The following is a 19,382-nucleotide window of genomic DNA, read 5'->3' as shown; positions in this document are numbered from 1 at the left end:
CCGCTGAAAACAGATTAAATTTGGATCCCGAGTAACTGACAGACCGTGTGGTGTCCACATGTTTTTACTGAAATACTCGACTAGTATTGAACGTGAGTTATTTAATTCTAATCTTGTATTTTCTGTAAAAAAAAAAAAAAAAGTAAGTGGTTATGAGACCTCTTGGTCAGCAGAAGCTACCGAATTCAATCTTGGACCGATCAGGCAGACGGGAGCCTCGGGTCGCGGCTCTCTCACCTGACAAGTTTCGCGGCTAGTTCTTCCAGCTCGAACAGAAACTAGGTCCCACCTTCCAAAGGGGATAGGGCTGGTAGAGGAAGGAACACCCGGAAACCAGAGGTCCTCCTCGCCTGAAGCGCTGACTTCTCACGGCATCTGCTGTCGGCTTTGATATTTAGAGAAACCAGCGCATCAAGCAGGTAGATGGCAAGCAGCTGTGTCTCTTATCTCGGTTTATTTTGTGTTTGCACAATTTTCGCCAGTCACCGCGGAAGGATACGTAGCTGAATAGGCGGCCAGTCGGTGCGTGATGGAAGAAATGGAGAACGTAGATGAAGAGTTGTCATGTGGTTGGGAGTTATCTGCTAACGTATATACATGTTTCTTTGTTTTTTGCTTGAACATTTATGGTGCTTTGATAGTTCAGAGAAGATTGGGCGTGTTTAAAAGCTGACAACCTCTGACTGACTGTAAACTCAGCGGTAAATCTGTTCATCTAACAGCCACTGAAGTTGGTATGCGGTTCAGTGGTAAAGGACTAGTTCACTGTTTTAGCAAACCTGGGCTCTGATTCTCTGTTTAGATATCAAAAATACTTACACAGGTCAAACCTTAATTAAATTATTCTACAGTGAACAGAGATTCCTTAAAACACAATGAATGGCTGGTGAGTCTTTTTGGATGATTTCAATATACTTTAGCAGTGAAACAACCCTTAATCCAGATTGAAACCATAATGCTGGATGTTCTTCATTGGTTCAGAGATCCTTTAGATAAGTTTGGGACTTGTGAAATGGTCAGTCACAGGAACTACTCTGCTTGCTCACCACTGAGGATGGTTTCACCCAAGGTTGCTGCAGGCAGGCAGGCCTCTGTTCTTATTTCTCTTCCATTATGATTTTTTTACATTAAATGCTGAAATTCAGATGCTGCAAAGGGTTTTTTCCTACCTCACTACTTAGTCTCTGCTACAACATATTTGATTGGTAAAGTTTCAAAAAAATGGCCAAATTAAAATTCATTCAAAGAGGATATTCTAAAATGTTTAATGTGAAATTGTATCCTGGGCTGGTGTATTAAGCAATCAATAATCCAACAAATCATGAAAATATCTTGTAACGAACGCTAACATGAGGTCAGGTTTTTTCTTGTTTGAACATTAAGCCAAGTCAAGATACTCACTGTGAGACAGGATGAATGAGGATTGGGTTTCAGTTGTGCTGGCGTTCAGGATGAGTTGTGTGGAGGAGGTACAGGTCCTTCTCAAAATATTAGCATATTGTGATGAAGTTCATTATTTTCCATAATGTAATGATGAAAATTTAACATTCATATATTTTAGATTCATTGCACACTAACTGAAATATTTCAGGTCTTTTATTGTCTTAATACGGATGATTTTGGCATACAGCTCATGAAAACCCAAAATTCCTATCTCACAAAATTAGCATATTATTAAAAGGGTCTCTAAACGAGCTATGAACCTAATCATCTGAATCAACGAGTTAACTCTAAACACCTGCAAAAGATTCCTGAGGCCTTTAAAACTCCCAGCCTGGTTCATCACTCAAAACCCCAATCATGGGTAAGACTGCCGACCTGACTGCTGTCCAGAAGGCCACTATTGACACCCTCAAGCAAGAGGGTAAGACACAGAAAGACATTTCTGAACGAATAGGCTGTTCCCAGAGTGCTGTATCAAGGCATCTCAATGGAAAAAGTGTGGCAGAAAACGCTGCACAACGAGAAGAGGTGACCGGACCCTGAGGAAGATTGTGAAGAAGGGCCGATTCCAGACCTTGGGGGACCTGCGGAAGCAGTGGACTGAGTCTGGAGTAGAAACATCCAGAGCCACCGTGCACAGGCGTGTGCAGGAAATGGGCTACAGGTGCCACATTCCCCAGACCTGGGCTACAGAGAAGCAGCACTGGACTGTTGCTCAGTGGTCCAAAGTACTTTTTTCGGATGAAAGCAAATTCTGCATGTCATTCGGAAATCAAGGTGCCAGAGTCTGGAGGAAGACTGGGGAGAAGGAAATGCCAAAATGCCAGAAGTCCAGTGTCAAGTACCCACAGTCAGTGATGGTCTGGGGTGTCGTGTCAGCTGCTGATGTTGGTCCACTGTGTTTTATCAAGGGCAGGGTCAATGCAGCTAGCTATCAGGAGATTTTGGAGCACTTCATGCTTCCATCTGCTGAAAAGCTTTATGGAGATGAAGATTTCATTTTTCAGCACGACCTGGCACCTGCTCACAGTGCCAAAACCACTGGTAAATGGTTTACTGACCATGGTATCACTGTGCTCAATTGGCCTGCCAACTCTCCTGACCTGAACCCCATAGAGAATCTGTGGGATATTGTGAAGAGAACGTTGAGACACTCAAGACCCAACACTCTGGATGAGCTAAAGGCCGCTATCGAAGCATCCTGGGCCTCCATAAGACCTCAGCAGTGCCACAGGCTGATTGCCTCCATGCCACGCCGCATTGAAGCAGTCATTTCTGCAAAAGGATTCCCGACCAAGTATTGAGTGCATAACTGTACATGATTATTTGAAGGTTGACGTTTTTTGTATTAAAAACACTTTTCTTTTATTGGTCGGATGAAATATGCTAATTTTGTGAGATAGGAATTTTGGGTTTTCATGAGCTGTATGCCAAAATCATCTGTATTAAGACAATAAAAGACCTGAAATATTTCAGTTAGTGTGCAATGAATCTAAAATATATGAATGTTAAATTTTCATCATTACATTATGGAAAATAATGAACTTTATAACAATATGCTAATATTTTGAGAAGGACCTGTATTTGATAATTATTTGACAGATATTTTAAAAAATAAAAGGAAGCATTAAAATCCTCATTTGTGTTCCCACTAGTAAACTGTTCAGTGTAGAATAATCCAGTTTAGGTTTGCCCTAAGTATTTTAGATTGCAGAAAGAGTAAAATAGCCCTTAACTAAAGTCAAATGGGATACCAGCTTCTGCTGTGACCTATTTCAAATTGAGGCACATTCCTGTTTTGCTTGGAATGTTTCCTAACCTCAGTTTGGAACTAATGACAGTTGCCTCGTCACAGTAAGATCCCTATCAGCCATTGTTCATCAATGTTTGCTTATTTTTTTCCATTCAGTTAAAGTTTTTGTAGAAACAAACTGTGATATTTCATGGATTTTCATTAAGCCTCATGTTCTGCTGAATCATTTGGACTGGCCCGTCAAGTTTTATTGCACCTTGTGAAATGTTTTTTCTGAAACACGTTCTCTCAACTTACCACTGTTTATTTTTCCAGATCAAAACTCTAAACCTGTTTAATGTTCATAATGTCAAACTTTATTGTAGAAGTCTAGAAGTGAATGGGATTATTTGTTCCAGCTGCAGGGATGGACTCCCAGAGTCATGTTCTGGAGCGGTTACGGACAGCCTTTAGGTCAGGAATCACTTTACCAGAGGAGTTTCGTCGAACGCAGCTCACCAATCTCTTGTCCATGGTCAGAGACAATGAGGAGCAGATTTTAAAGGCTTTACACCAAGATTTAGCGAAGGTATATGACACATGTGTTGCACAGAGCAGCACATGCACAAACACATCACTTCGTAGTCACAATACAAAATTGTGTCGCTGCCCTCATGATGATGCAGGAGGACATTGTTTTAATGCTTCCCACAACCATCTGAATGCACAAGACACCTGCTTAGTGAACATTTAACGCAACTATTAACCGTGTTTTACATTTTATTGTCATTTATGTGTGATTCAGCTGGGCACACATGTTGGCGTCTGAAGTTAACGTTTTATTGCACTGCTGCTCCTGCATTTCAGCCCAAATTTGAGAGCATCCTCTCTGAGGTGGATATAGTGGTCAATGAGCTGCATTATGCCATCTCCAACTTCAGAAACTGGATGAAGCCGGAGTATGTGGCCAAAAGCCTGGTAAGTTCAGCTGTGATCTGTTAAAGTAAGAGGTATTATCGATGCAGAGAGAACAGTTACAGTCTTGTGTTCCCTTACTGACTTCCTACAGACAAACCTTAATATACAACATAACCTGAGTAAATACAAAATCCTGTTTTCAAAACAAGGTATTAATGGAAACAAGGTATTAATGGAAAAAAGCTGATCGCTCCCTAAACCTAATACCTAGCCTTGGGAGCAGCAATTGCCATAAAGCACTGGCAGTGGGTCATTGATATAGATGTTTAGAAATGTTGGCCCACTCTTCTTTGTATAGTTGTTTTAATTCAGCCAGATTAGAGAGTTTCTCAGGCATGCCCACAGCATGTTTAAGGTCCCACCACAGCATCTTAGTTGGATTTAAGTCCAGAAGTTGACGAGATCACTCCAAGACCTTTTTTCTTTGTTGTTTTTTCCAGCACCTAATAGGAGGACTTGCTGGTGTGCTTTGGATCGATGTCCTGCTACATAACCTATATGTATTTAAGCATAAGGTGTCAAACAGATAGGCTGATATGCAGTTGGTTTTTTTCTCTAGAAAGAAGAAATTCATGGTTCCATCAATCATAGAAGATCTTCCAAGTACCAAAGAAGTACCATGTTTGACTATGTGTATAATGTTCTTTTCCTGAAATAGTGCCATGGTTCTACACCAGATGTAACAAGACACACCTTCCAAAATGTTCCACAATTGTCTCATCAGTCAACAGGATGTTAAGTCTTGGGAATCTTACAAATGTTCCGGTAAATGTAAGACTTTTTGCTAAGCATTGGTTTAGCCTTGAAACCCTCCTTTTTGACCTTTTGGAAGAGTCGTCAATGCACTCTTCTGAGTGCTTTTGGTAGGCCGCCCTCTCCTGGGAAGTTTCTCTGCTGTTCTGTGTGTTCTCCATTTGTGGGTAATGGTTCTCACTGTGATTCTCTAGTCACCAGGGTGGTGCTTGACCTAGGCCTAGGCTTACCAATATTACTTTTACAGGCATGAGCTGAGCGTCTATTTTTGAAACCCAATTTTCTTGTGTAGCCTAAGCCCCTACACATAGAATAAGAAGATAAATCTAGAAAGTAACTGTCAATTTGATAATTTTATGCAGGTTGGGTACATTTTGGATTTAGACTTACTGCAGTGAAGTTTACAGACGAGTTGTAGGTTTTCAAATAAAAAGCTAGCGGCCGTTAGCACTTCCCAACAGGTAAATAAAAAAGGAAAATCCTTAGCTTGCCTCTACTAGGTGCTGTGTTTTCTTTGTGTAGACCGCTGACAGGTTAATTACCCAACTAGATGTGAACTGGTTGTGTTTTACTGATAACTCAGTGCAGTTCTCTGTATCAGTGTACTGAATGTTATGTAGCCTAAAACCACTTTACCTTCTTTCATAACTGTTTCTAATACTTGCTATCTCCAATATTTCTTTATACGTTGCCATGGTTACCCTCATTGTTTATCCTCCAAGATGCCTGGTGGTATATACATAACTTGCAAAAAGTTCTGGATATTCAGCCTTCAGATGAAATTTCAGGATGAACCTTAAATGAACCAAAACCTTTACAGGTGAACCATATGTGACCTTCTCTAAACTTTTGAATGCACGCGTCACAGAAAGGCATAGAAGTGGACGTCCTTTGGCCACATCCCACACTGATGACTGCTTCACTGTGAACAGTGTCCCGCAGAACCAAATGATGCCACACAACTCCAGGCACATTTAAGAGAGGTACCCAAGTGTCATGTCAGACCGTTTAACACTGTTTTTATCAGCGTGGTCTGTGTGCTAGACAACCTGCAGTGGTACCTGAACGCGCCACCAGGCACATTGTTGCATAGGCCAGGGAGCATTTACGCTGGACGAGGGACCAGAGGGCTTCAGTGCTGTTCTCTGATGAAAGTCGATCCACGGATGCCATGCCTCAGCAGATAATAAGTCGACTAGTGAACAGCATGAGACCTTGTTGTCAAGCTGGAATTGCTGCTCAAGAGCACATGACACATGTTTGTGACATGCTTTCGGTGGAAAGGGGGCTACTGACATGTTTTATTGTGGTATACCCACCACTGTTGTTGACATTTGTTTCAATAAACTGAAATGAGGAAACCAACATTGCATGCTCCTACTTAAATGCCATACTTTATGATATAAAATCACTAAGGTGTGAACTTTTTTCATTTTCCATAAATCTCACCTGAAAGCCAATAATCGCGAACTTTTTGTGAGTATGTACAGGGGTTGGACAATGAAACTGAAACACCTGGTTTTAGACCACAATAATTTATTAGTATGGTGTAGGGCCTCCTTTTGCGGCCAATACAGCGTCAATTCATCTTGGGAATGACATATACAAGTCCTGCACAGTGGTCAGAGGGATTTTAAGCCATTCTTCTTGCAGGATAGTGGCCAGGTCACTACGTGAAACTGGTGGAGGAAAACGTTTCCTGACTCGCTCCTCCAAAACACCCCAAAGTGTCTCAATAATATTTAGATCTGGTGACTGTGCAGGCCATGGGAGATGTTCAACTTCACTTTCATGTTCATCAAACCAATCTTTCACCAGTCTTGCTGTGTGTATTGGTGCATTGTCATCCTGATATACGGCACCACCTTCAGGATACAATGTTTGAACCATTGGATGTACATGGTCCTCAAGAATGGTTCGGTAGTCCTTGGCAGTGACGCGCCCATCTAGCACAAGTATTGGGCCAAGGGAATGCCATGATATGGCAGCCCAAACCATCACTGATCCACCCCCATGCTTCACTCTGGGCATGCAACAGTCTGGGTGGTACGCTTCTTTGGGGCTTCTCCACACCGTAACTCTCCCGGATGTGGGGAAAACAGTGAAGGTGGACTCATCAGAGAACAATACATGTTTCACATTGTCCACAGCCCAAGATTTGCGCTCCTTGCACCATTGAAACCGACGTTTGGCATTGGCATGAGTGACCAAAGGTTTGGCTATAGCAGCCCGGCCGTGTATATTGACCCTGTGGAGCTCCCAACGGACGTTCTGGTGGAAACAGGAGAGTTGAGGTGCACATTTAATTCTGCCGTGATTTGGGCAGCCGTGGTTTTATGTTTTTTGGATACAATCCGGGTTAGCACCCGAACATCCCTTTCAGACAGCTTCCTCTTGCGTCCACAGTTAATCCTGTTGGATGTGGTTCGTCCTTCTTGGTGGCATGCTGACATTACCCTGGATACCGTGGCTCTTGATACATCACAAAGACTTGCTGTCTTGGTCACAGATGCGCCAGCAAGACGTGCACCAACAATTTGTCCTCTTTTGAACTCTGGTATGTCACCCATAATGTTGTGTGCATTTCAATATTTTGAGCAAAACTGTGCTCTTACCCTACTAATTGAATCTTTAGACTCTGCTCTTACTGGTGCAATGTGCAATCAATGAAGACTGGCTACCAGGCTGGTCCAATTTAGCCATGAAACCTCCCACACTAAAATGACAGGTGTTTCAGTTTCATTGTCCAACCCCTGTATGTCGCAAATGTATTTTTAACACTGAATGCGTTATTCATTTAGCAAAGAACTGCTTGGATTTCAATAAATGTTAGCCAATTATTTAAACCTCAAGCATTCAGGCTCTATGTCAGTAATGTTTGGTGACACTTTTGGGTTAATGCATCTCAAATAAAGTATTTATAATTCTTCATAATTCTTCATTAGTAATTGGATTCAGCTAAAATCAAAGTCAGCAGGTCAGAACTTAAAAAATTGTTTTTTGCAAATAAGCCAGAAAACTGATTGATGTGTCTCTATGTAGATCTCATAGAGCAGCTTTAATGTTCTTATTAGAATTCTCCGGATATTAATTATTGTTTTAAATTGGTTGTAAAGTTGTGTTGTTGCCCCTGAGATCTCAAGTTCAATAAAAGCATGGAAAGCTTTGCTTTTTAAAGATCCTGCCTACAAATATTTTCCTTTGAAATCAGAATAATGTGAACCTGCTTGTTTTTTAGCCTATTTTTTTCTGTTGTTTTTGCAGGCCACAAAGCTAGATGAATGTTTTGTCCGGAGGGAGCCTTTAGGAGTGGTGCTGATCATTGGACCATGGAACTACCCACTGCAACTTCTCATTGTACCACTAGTTGGAGCCATTGCTGCAGGTCTGCAGACCTTGTGTATCATAAACTGGATAGCAAATGTCACTGAAGTCAGAACGTTCCATGTAGACCACCAAAGTATCTCTAACTGTATGTTTTACTTTTATAAAGTAGAAAGCAGCAGAGTTAATGGCAGAAGCACTAATGTAAAGCAAAGATGGGAACTCATTAGGAGCGAGACATTTTACGTACAATTAGAGCATCCAGTCCTAACATGAACATGATCCAAAACCAAAGTGAAAAATGAACAACAGTACTGTGTAAAAATTGTTTTGCCAAACCTGGGTTTAAAGTGCTTTTAAATTGGTTTCTGTCTGAAGAGATCAGATGCATGAGCTTGTAGCTCACTTACTGCTAGAGGAAGTTCATAGACATGGAGCAGGATTGGTGGTTCTTATTTGCAGTGGGGGAACTACAACTCCTGGTTCCTCATAGAAGTATATTCTATCTTGACATTTGCTAAGATAATACTTCCATATTTGTTTACCCTACTTCTTGTCCCAGGAGATGAGATTACGATGTCTACAAGCTTATCTGTTGGTTGGTGCAGTGTGCTGCAGTTCCAAGGTGAAGGTCTCCATGTTAACCCCTTCATGTCCCTGCTATCGTGGAGAAAATTTCACAGAAACACATAAGTCAGGCTGAAACTATTTAATAGGAGCACGTCTGTAAAGCCATAGACATTAATACGTAGACGCCTCTTTGACTGGGTCGGCCCGCTGCTGAGACGTAACCATGTGTCCGCCATATTGCTTTAGGCAAGGCTGCCATGTGAACTAATACAAATAAAGGGACTTTATTTCATAAAGCATTTTTAACAGAAGTTTCCGTTAATGCCTCACCTTATTTATTCACACACACACTTATGTTCATAGGTACAATGGAGAATCAGGACCAGGCTAAGAGATTTTTTTTTCTTTAATTACAAGAATAAAGTCAGGATTTTAATGAGAACTTATAAAAAAGAACTGCAGATCTCCTAAGCGGTTTGAACAATTTCATGCTGCACACGTAAGAGGCGTTTTGGCTCTCCGACTTTACTCCACAAACATGGCAGCAGCGTTCGATAGGATGTCTACGTATTAATGTCTGTGTAAAGCTGTATGTCACACTGATGTCCAAGTGTCTTTGTGTTTGCTGACTTTCCAGTGTTAATGTCTCTGACAGGAAACTGTGCAGTAATCAAGCCTTCAGAGATCAGCTCCGCCACAGACCGTCTGGTAGCAGAGATCATTCCTAAGTACCTGTCTCAGGTAAATCAGCTTATTTAGTTACAGAATTGTTAACCGTTAATACTGCTAAATGAATTTCAGCTGCCTTATTCAATTTTAGAAGTATTTCATGTTTTGTTCAACTACAGTTTTAAACAAGCTTTAGCTATGTGTTGTGGGAGATCCATCTTAACTCGACACAGCAGGTCTTGCACTTCTGACTGCAGGTTTGATTCCACAGGATTGTTATGCAGTTGTTCGTGGTGGATCAGAGCAAACCAAGGCTCTGCTGCAGAACCGATTTGATCACATCTTTTACACCGGTATGAACCCAGATGAACTCCACATCTGTTGTGATCCACAAACATATGGCACCAGCTTGTTTAGTGTTTGGTTGTTAGATGTGTAAATGTGATGGCTGCTGATTGGTAGGAAAGATTAGTCATCTGACCGTTGTGAGGTTATGAGTTTTATTCCAGACCACCAATACCACACAAACGCACGCACAAGTACGTATGTCAGTGTGTCTTTGGATCAGACTCTGACCTTAAAGGGGACATATCCTGCAAAATCAACTTTTTTAGCCCTTCATTACATGTTATTGTGTACTTGGAGTCTGCAGGAGTGCAGAAAAGTTGAATTGAGTCTCTCCATGTGTTGCGGAAATATCTTTATATTCTGTTTGGGTCATATTTTTCGGTCGGTTCAGTTTTCTCTATCATCTGTTACGTTTTTGCAAGTGTTACGTCACAGTATTTGATGAAGAACAGTTAAATAAGGTCATGGACGTCTGGCTGATCAATTTCACGTATACACAATTTTTATTTCTCGCTGTGAATTTGCAGTCCAAGCTAAACAATGCCGAAGCTGCAAGTGGATGAGTTCGGTTTGGTTCTTGTGTGTATTAACCCACACAATTCATTACACCATCCCCCAGCATCAGAACCTTTTCAAAGTGCCTGGTTAAATTTTATTTTTCATGGAAATATTCCTATTTCCCCAACTTCAAGGACGAGTGCCTTCAGCAACCGCCTCCAGTATCAAGAAGGATTTGCTGAAAGACTTCATCTGATTAAGGGATCAGTTCCTTCTGTCTATGGAAACAACGGACAAAGCAAAGTGATACGCAGCACTTACACTAAAATGACAACAAACTTTATATTAGACATACATTTATTGTGCGTTGATATGACATCCTGGCTATTGTTCTGATAGCAGTAGTATTGTGCCTTCTGCTCATGTTAGCGCTGTGTGCTGCTTTTAGCTCCTTGAGGACATGACCGTACTGTGTGGTTTAGGTCAGGGCCATTAAGCTTAATTTTAGTATGTTTTTTCATTGTCCTCCTGATATATTTAACTGAGTCCAGGGTTCAACCATCTACAGTACAGACCAAAAGATTGGACACACCTTCTCATTCAAAGAGTTTTCTTTATTTTCATGACTATGAATATTGTAGCTTCACACTGAAGGCATCAAAACTATGAATGAACACATGTGGAATTATATACTGAACAAAAAAGTGTGAAACAACTGAAAATATGTCTTATATTCTAGGTTCTTCAAAGTAGCCACCTTTTGCTTTGATTACTGCTCCGCACACTCTTGGCATTCTGTTGATGAGCTTCAAGAGGTCGTCACCTGAAATGGTTTTCCAACAGTCTTGAAGCAGTTCCCAGAGATGCTTTGCACTTGTTGGCCCCTTTGCCTTCACTCTGCGGTCCAGCTCACCCAAACCATCTCGATTGGGTTCAGGCACAACACAACTGATGGTCCCAACCCCATTTATAAGGCTTGAAATCCCACTTATTAAACCTGACAGGGCACACCTGTGAAGTGAAAACCATTTCAGGTGACTACCTCTTGAAGCTCATCAACAGAATACCAAGAGTGTGTGGAGCAGTAATCAAAGCAAAAGGTGGCTACTTTGAAGAACCTAGAATATAAGACATATTTTCAGTTGTTTCACACTTTTTTGTTCAGTATATAATTCCACATGTGTTAATTCATAGTTCTGATGCCTTCAGTGTGAAGCTACAATATTCATAGTCATGAAAATAAAGAAAACTCTTTGAATGAGAAGGTGTGTCCAAACTTTTGGTCTGTACTGTATGTGTTGATTTCAGGTTAGGTTGAAGAATTTTGAGGTAATGTTCCTTCAAAATTCCAGCCTTACCCACACCCTCAGCATGATGCTACCAGCCTCATGCTTGACAGTTGCTAGTGTTCTTAGGTTTGAAGCCTCCCCTTAAACTCCTCCACATTTTTTTTATTGCTTAAAAGCTCACTCTTTTTCTCGTTTGACCATAACGCTTTTCTCCAGAAGACATTTGGCATGTCCATATGGGCAGGTGCAAATTTCAGTCGAGCTTGAAGTTGTTGATTTGTGAGCACGTGCGTCTTTCCTGGTGACCACGTTGACTCTGGGCAGGATATAATGGGCTTAAACCTTCGTGCTACCTGGATTATTCGTGATTCTAATCATTCTAACTGATATACTTTCATCAGAGGGTGACAGTTTGGCTCAGATGGTTGAAACTTGGACACAGTCGGGGGTTCCAACAGGACAGTGAGGTGTATGTATATAGCTGAGCATGTATGCATATGGAGAACCTGTGTGGATTGGAGAAAATCCACAATAATTTCAAACATTTGCGCCAAGGTGTTGTTTTTTAAAATTCTTAGATGATCCTTCTAACCTGGAAAAACACCAGTTTAAGTGCATCTTTAAGTAATCTGATACTGATGCCCATGATGAGTTCATATACATTTCTCACCAGTACCAGTGTAAAGCTTTGATGTGTTGGCAGACTAGAAAAGCTGTATAAGTGCAGCCCTTTTACCATTTACCATAAAAATGGTGCAGCCATTTCTGCTTTGACCTCTGACATTTAACTCTTTCCTTTAGGTTCCCAAGCTGTGGCCCGAAGCGTTGTGCAGGCAGCCTCTGTTTACCTGACACCAGTAACTTTGGAGCTGGGCGGCAAGAGTCCCTGCCTCATATATGGGCGGATAAACATCCAAGCTGCTGCTCAGCGCTTAGTGTGGGCAAAGTTCTTTAATGCTGGCCAGAGCTGCGTGGCTCCAGACTACGTGCTGTGCACAGAAGCTACCCGGGACGCCCTGCTGCCCGCACTGTCCAGCGTGTTGGAACAGTTCTACGGAAAGGAGCCCCAGAGGTGTCCCGACCTGTCCCGGATTGTCTCTGCTCGGCACTTCACTCGTCTGATGAAGCTGCTTGAACAGACCAAAGGGAAGGTTGTTATTGGAGGAGAGAGCGACCAGGAGGATAAATACATAGGTGGGCCTAGACGTTCTTTAACTGGTGTTTAGTGAATGATTGAAAGCATCAGACTCATCAGCAGCAACCTGCTGACGTGTCATAATAAAACTTTTCAAACATTTATTCATATCATATCATCTGAATGGCTAACTCAGGACCATGTTTACTGATGCACAGGAGAGCTCAGAAATAAACATTCGAAATGTTCAAAGAATCATTTTTAAAAGTTGATGGTAAGAAGAAAAAATAATTCTACTGATGAGTTTAAGTTTAATGCAAAATTGAAGTCTTTGTTCTTCTTCAGCACCCACAGTGGTGGTGGATGCAGGGGAAGATGATGCCCTGATGGCGGAGGAGATCTTTGGCCCTATTCTGCCTATTTTCACTGTGGAGGAACTGGAGAAGAGCATTGAATTTGTCAATCGTCATGAAAAGCCGTTGGCCCTTTATGTGTTCTCTGACGAATCCTCTGTAAGGACAAGAACTCTTAAGGCTCCCTGTTGAAAGCTTCAAACACATGTAAAAATGAAGATAACTTTGTTGTTCCTGTCAAAGGTGGTGAAGACGGTGATGGAGAAGACCAGCAGTGGGGGCTTCTGCTCTAATGATGGGATTGTTCATATGACCCTTCCTGGTCTGCCTTTCGGAGGTGTAGGTATGTGTCAGTTAACCCACTGCTGAGCCTCTGTCTCCTACTGACTGCTATGATATTGGCTCTAGTAAGTTCAAACTGGATCTGAGGGCAACAGAGCAGGCAAACACAAAATCAGGCTTCTGTCCAAGTAAGCTTTTATTTTGAGTTTTTCAGGAAGCCTGAGGTTTGTAGAAAACTGAAGGTGTTGGGGGTTAAACCGAAATGCTGCCTGGACAGAAACTAATACACTAATCCTGAAGCCCTAAGTTTAACAAACATATAACCAGCATTGAGGTTGTGATGGCATGAGGTGGTCTTAACTGGCTTTCATGGCAGCAGTGGACAACGTGGCTTTAAGACATTTTGCCAGGGTTCCTAAACAGGCTGGAGTTTGACTGAAGTATTCCAGGTCTCAGTAATTATGGAAAGAGAGAATGAAGAATGGGAAAATGTTTGTATTTAAATGCAGATTGGAGTCCAATTTTCTGGAAAATATGTATTTTCTGGCCCTCTGCTACAGCCTGATGCGTGGAGGCAGCAGTGCCATCGGGACTTTACAGACACAAAATAAATTATGTTAAATATAATTAAGCACTGCAGTCAGTTGGAAGTTGCACCATAGAATTCATTAGAAACTGTTTTAGATTTATTTTGTCAGACAATAATATGTTTAACTAACTTAAACGTTTTTCCCACGTCCCTCCAGGGGCCAGTGGCTGGGGCTCCTACCATGGCCGCTGGAGCTTTGAGACGTTCAGTCATCGACGGGCCTGCATGATGCGAGGCTGGGGTTTGGAGAGACTCAATACCCTGCGGTATCCACCTTACACTGAAGACAAGTTGAAATGGCTGCGTTGGACCACGTCTCAGCAAAGCAGCTGTTCACTGATGTAATACAGTCTGTGTGGCTTGTTTTACTGTATCTGTATGGAGAGATCATTTCTGGTGTCTGCCAGCTTTTTGATGGCCATCAGGTCCCACCTCAGGATTAAGTGGCAGTGTGAGGGTTAACATCTGATAACAGAGGGCTGATTTAGAGGGTTAAAGAATTGATTATATCAGTGTAAATTCCTTTTAAGGGCAACATGATGAAGATGGATGTGAGAATTTAAGACCAAATAGAAACTTTTTACACTGAAATACAATTTAGGAGGACAATAAATGTTTGTTTTGCAACATTTTGGAAGATTATTGGTGTTTTTGTATATACACTGCTCAAAAAAATAAAGGGAACACTTAAACAACATAATATAACTCCAAGTAAATCAAACGTCTGTGAAATCAAACTATCCACTTAGGAAGCAACACTGATTGACAATCAATTTCACAGCTGTTGTGTAAATGGAAAAGACAACAGGAGGAAATCTTTGGCGATTAGCAAGACACACTCAATAAAGGAGTGGTTCTGCAGGTGGGGACCACAGACCACTTCTCAGTACCGATGCTTTCTGGCTGACGTTTTGGTCTCTTTTGAATGTTGGTGGTGCTTTCACACCCGAGGTAGCATGAGACGGACTCTACAACCCACACAAGTGGCTCAGGTAGTGCAGCTCATCCAGGATGGCACATCAATGCGAGCTGTGGCAAGAAGGTTTGCTGTGTCTGTCAGTATAGTGTCCAGAGCCTGGTGGCGCTACCAGGAGACAGACCAGTACACCAGGAGACGTGGAGGAGGCCGTAGGAGGGCAACAACCCAGCAGCAGGACCGCCACCTCCGCCTTTCTGCAAGGAGGAACACACCATGCAACAAAGCGGTCCACCACCTTCCTGTACTCAGCTTCTTGTCCATCTCTGATCCACCCCACAACTGCAGAATCATCCGAGTATTTCTGCAGATGACAGGAGTCTGTCTTGTACTGGAAGTCTGAGGTGTACAGAGTGAAAAGGAATGGTGAGAGTACAGTCCCCTGTGGTGCTCCTGTGCTGCTGACTACCTGGTTAGACTCATAACCCTTCAGTCTCACAAACTGTGGTCTGTTTGTCAGGTAGTCTTTGATCCAGGAGATTGTTGAGGCCTCCACCTGAGTCTTCTGGAGTTTCTGACAAAGCAAATCAGGTTGGATTGTATTAAATGCACTGGAGAAATCAAAGAACATGATCCTCACAGTGCTGCTGGCTTTGTCCAGATGACAGTGGGTTTGTTGAAGCAGGTGTATGATGGCATCTTCAACTCCAACTCCACAGCGATAAGCAAACTGAAGGGGGTCCTGATGGTTTACTGTTTGCTTACTCAGGTGGGCCAACAGGAGTCTCTCTAGGACCTTCATGATGTGAGATGTCAGAGCAACAGGTCTATAGTCATTGAGGACTGATGGGTGAGTTTTCTTTGGTACCGGAACAAGACAGGAGGTCTTCCACAACACCTGAACCTTCTTCTGGGCCAGGCTAAGGTTGAAGAGGTGCTGCAGAATCCCACAGAGCTGCTCTGCACAGGCCTTCAGGACTCTAGGGCTGACATGATCTGGACCTGCACCCTTATTCTGATTCAGTCTCTCCAGTTGCATCTTCACTTGACTTCTTGAGACACACAGGTGGAAGGGGGAAGCAAAGGATGTTTGTTTCTAAATAAATTAGATTTTTCTAACCTTTGTTGCAAAACAGAGAATTCTAAGGGTTTCTTTAAGAAACCCAAACCAATTGCAGCAAGAAGAACCTGGGTTTAGATCCAAGGCTGCAGGTTTTCTGCATGGAGTTTGCATGTTCTCCTTGTACATGTGCACCCAGACTTCCTCCACCAGCCTAAAACATCATGTTAGGGTAATGGCTCTCTCTAATCTGCTCTTAACTTGCTCTAATATGGGTGTGGTGTGTTGTCCGGTGATGGACTGATGATCTGTTCAGGGCCTCTCACCCAATGACCCCTTATGGCAGTCACCAGCGCCTCCGTGACCCTACCAAGATCAAGCTGGTATAGACAATGGATGCATGGACTTTTTAAGACCATTATGACTTTAAATTTTGAACTCGTATGATGTACGAAAAAATGCTAGGTTGACTTCATAACTATGCTATCTAATGACTTTGATTTAACTTGCCAACAAGTGACATGTACTACTTATGTGTCTACTTATGTTGATGTTTCTCAGCTCTGGTGTGAGCCTCTGGTGCTTTTTTATCAAGGTTCTGTAAAGAAGTGAATTTGGTTATTAGTTATTTTTTTATGCTGATGATGTAGCATCTTTACAATTAATACTCTTCAGTCTGCACTTCAGTTATTCAATGTTCTTTGGCCATGCTAAACTTGGTACTTAATGCTTATAAGACTAAACATACTTCTTCCACATTCCTGTTCATCAGCTGCTAACCATGCACTCACTAAATTAGATGGCACTCAACTAGAGCGGGGAGGGGGGGTGTCGGGTTCGCTGGCTGGTCTTTATCTCCAGGAGACAAAGGATGAGAGGTTCAGTTCTTTGAAGAAACTAGAATAATAGAAGTTACAACATTTAACCCGCAGCTGGCGGGTTGTGCTTGGAACCTGGAGTGGTTGGACTGCCCGGCCCGGTTACTCAGCTGGTGCATGCTGTGCATGCTTCTCTGTCATGGACCGGTGGGCTGGGGCTGCTGGCGCTTGCTGGATGGTTGGGCGGGCTTGGCGACGTGCTGCTCTGCTGGCTGTTGTGTCCGGGGGGGATGATCCAGGCAGCAGCTAGAGGGTGGCGTGAAGGGGCTGCAGTCTGTGGGGTGCGGGGGGGGAGCGGCGATGGTAGAGCTGAGCAGGATAATGTTTTTCCCTGGGCTATTGTTGCAGTGTCGGTGATGTGGTGTGTTTGTGTGGTTGCGGGGGGCGTGGTGGGGGACGTTGGCCCTGGGTGCTTGCCACTGGCCGGGGACCTCTCTTGCCGGGTGAGTTTGTGCTGTCTTGGTGTGGGATCGGGGTTTCCGTTGTGGGCGCGATACTCGGTGGGGTCTGCCCTGTTGCACCTGTGGGCGGAGGCTAGGGTGGCATTGCGTGGGGCCCTTGTCTTGGTGTGGGGCAGGCTGCAGCCGGGGTGCTTGTGCTGTGTGGGTTTGCCCCTGTGGGGAGGTGATTCATGCCGTTTGGGTTCGGGGACATGTGTTTGATATCTGTTTTCTGGTTGGGGGTGGCCCAGTAGGAAAATTCATGTTGGGGTTCATGGGGGGTGGGGGGCTTATAGGGTTGAGATCAAAATTCATTGGGGGGTTGGGACTGTTTGATCTTGTGGTGGCACTAGTTGGTGGACTCATTTGGACCAGGTAGATCCCTCTTTTGTACATGGCCCCCTCTCCGGATGAGGATGGGGGTCGTTGGGGACTAGGGTCGGGGTCTGGGTTGCTCAGGTTCGGGCAGTGCCAGCACTAATCTGAGCTGGTGCTGGGGCGGTCTGCCTGTCTCCACCCCCGGAAGGAAAGGGACCACCTCCTGGGTCCTGTTGCCCTGGGTCCTGTTGCCCCTATGGGGTATTGGCACCTGGGCTTTGGAGTATAGAGTATGTATGGGAAGTGTGAGTGAGTGTATGGTCCATTGTTGTTTGTCATTACGTTGGGTGCATGGGTGTGAGTGTTTTTATGTGTATGCATGAGGGTGAGAATGTGTGATCGTGACTGTGTGTGCCTACGTTTTGTCAGGGTGGGTCTTGGGACTGCTCCCTCTCCTGGATCAGTTTAGGCCCCCCATGAAATGTGGGGCCTATTTCAAGGCCACACAAGCAGGGTCTCGTCTCGTCGTCTTCCGCTTATCCGGGACCGGGTCGCGGGGGCAGCAGACTCAACAGAGACGCCCAGACGTCCCTCTCTCCAGACACCTCCTCCAGTTCCTCCAGGGGGAGCCCAAGGCGTTCCCAGGCCAGCCGAGAGACATAGTCCCTCCAGCGTGTCCTGGGCCGTCCCCTGGGCCTCCTCCCGGTGGGACGTGCCTGGAACACCTCCCGAGGAAGGCGTCCAGGAGGCATCCGGTATAGATGCCCGAGCCACCTCAACTGGCTCCTCTCGATGTGGAGGAAGAATCCCTCATGAAGAATAAAATATCGAGGCACGTGACGTCGCCCGGTACGGCGGAGCCGGGGTCCCACCCTGGAGCCAGGCCTGGGGTCGGGACTCGTCGGAGAGCGCCTGGTGGCCGGGTTGCTCCTCGCGGGACCCGGCCGGGCCAAGCCCGAACGAGAGACGCGAGGCCATCCCCCAGTGGGCCCACCACCTGCAGGGGGAACCGTGAGGGACCGGTGCAAAGAGGATTGGGTGGTGGACGAAGGTGGAGACCTCAGCGGCCCGATCCCCGGATGCTTAGGCTGGCTCTAGGGATGTGGAACGTCACCTCGCTGGGGGGGAAGGAGCCTGAGCTTGTGCAGGAGGTCGAGAGATATCGACTAGAAATAGTTGGGCTCGCCTCCACGCACAGCGTGGGCTCTGGAACCCGTCTCCTTGAGAGGGGTTGGACTCTGTTCTACTCTGGAGTGGCCCACGGGGAGAGGCGGCGGGCTGGTGTGGGTTTGCTTGTTGCCCCCAGCTCAGCCGTCTCGTGTTGGGGTTTACCCCAGTGGATGAGAGGGTCGTATCCCTGCGCCTTCGGGTTGGGGAGAGGTCTCTGACTATCATTTCAGCCTACGGGCCGAGTGGCAGTGCAGAGTACCCGGCCTTCTTGGCGTCCCTGTCGGGGGTACTGGATAGTGCCCCTCCTGGGGACTCCATTATTCTGCTGGGGGACTTCAACGCCCACGTGGGGAACGACAGTGACACCTGGAGAGGCGTGATCGGGAGGAATGGCCTCCCCGATCTGAATCCGAGCGGTGTTTTGTTATTGGACTTATGTGCTAGTCACAGATTGTCCATAACGAACACCATGTTCAAACATAAGGGTGTCCATCAGTGGACTTGGCACCAGGACACCCTAGGCAGGAGGTCGATGATCGACTTTGTTGTCGTATCATCAGACCTTCAGCCGCATGTTTTGGACACTTGGGTGAAGAGAGGGGCTGAGCTGTCCACAGATCAACACCTGGTGGTGAGT

The 19,382-nt window shown here is 44.5% G+C and overlaps 1 protein-coding gene across 2 annotated transcripts; it reads left to right on the top strand.

Moving 5' to 3' along the window:
• Positions 1–265: 265 nt before the first annotated feature.
• On the top strand, positions 266–14,596 carry LOC124864331 (aldehyde dehydrogenase family 3 member B1-like). Of its 2 annotated transcripts, none has more exons than XM_047359087.1 (10): positions 266–419; positions 3,595–3,764; positions 4,043–4,153; positions 8,171–8,291; positions 9,456–9,541; positions 9,741–9,822; positions 12,406–12,798; positions 13,085–13,251; positions 13,336–13,435; positions 14,121–14,596. In XM_047359087.1, the coding sequence occupies exons 2-10, from the start codon at positions 3,603–3,605 to the stop codon at positions 14,306–14,308; spliced, it is 1,410 nt and encodes a 469-aa protein (XP_047215043.1). In that variant the 5' UTR covers positions 266–419; positions 3,595–3,602; the 3' UTR covers positions 14,309–14,596. The 2 variants fall into 2 exon arrangements, with proteins under 2 accessions (XP_047215043.1, XP_047215044.1); XM_047359088.1 differs by lacking the exon at positions 266–419 and adding an exon at positions 562–589.
• The last annotated feature ends 4,786 nt before the right edge of the window (positions 14,597–19,382 follow it).

The sequence above is a fragment of the Girardinichthys multiradiatus genome, chromosome Y (assembly GCF_021462225.1).
Source record: "Girardinichthys multiradiatus isolate DD_20200921_A chromosome Y, DD_fGirMul_XY1, whole genome shotgun sequence".
NCBI lineage: Eukaryota > Metazoa > Chordata > Actinopteri > Cyprinodontiformes > Goodeidae > Girardinichthys > Girardinichthys multiradiatus.
Note: the sequence above shows the minus strand (reverse complement) of the source record. Positions and strands in the feature narration are given on the sequence as shown.

Excerpts from the sequence above, each read along its gene's own strand:
- LOC124864331 (XM_047359087.1), top strand. The coding sequence starts at position 3,603 with ATGGACTCCCAGAGTCATGTTCTGGAGCGGTTACGGACAGCCTTTAGG. Across the intron at positions 8,292-9,455 it reads AGTTGGAGCCATTGCTGCAG|GAAACTGTGCAGTAATCAAG; the intron begins GTCTGCAGACCT and ends TGTCTCTGACAG. Across the intron at positions 12,799-13,084 it reads CCAGGAGGATAAATACATAG|CACCCACAGTGGTGGTGGAT; the intron begins GTGGGCCTAGAC and ends GTTCTTCTTCAG.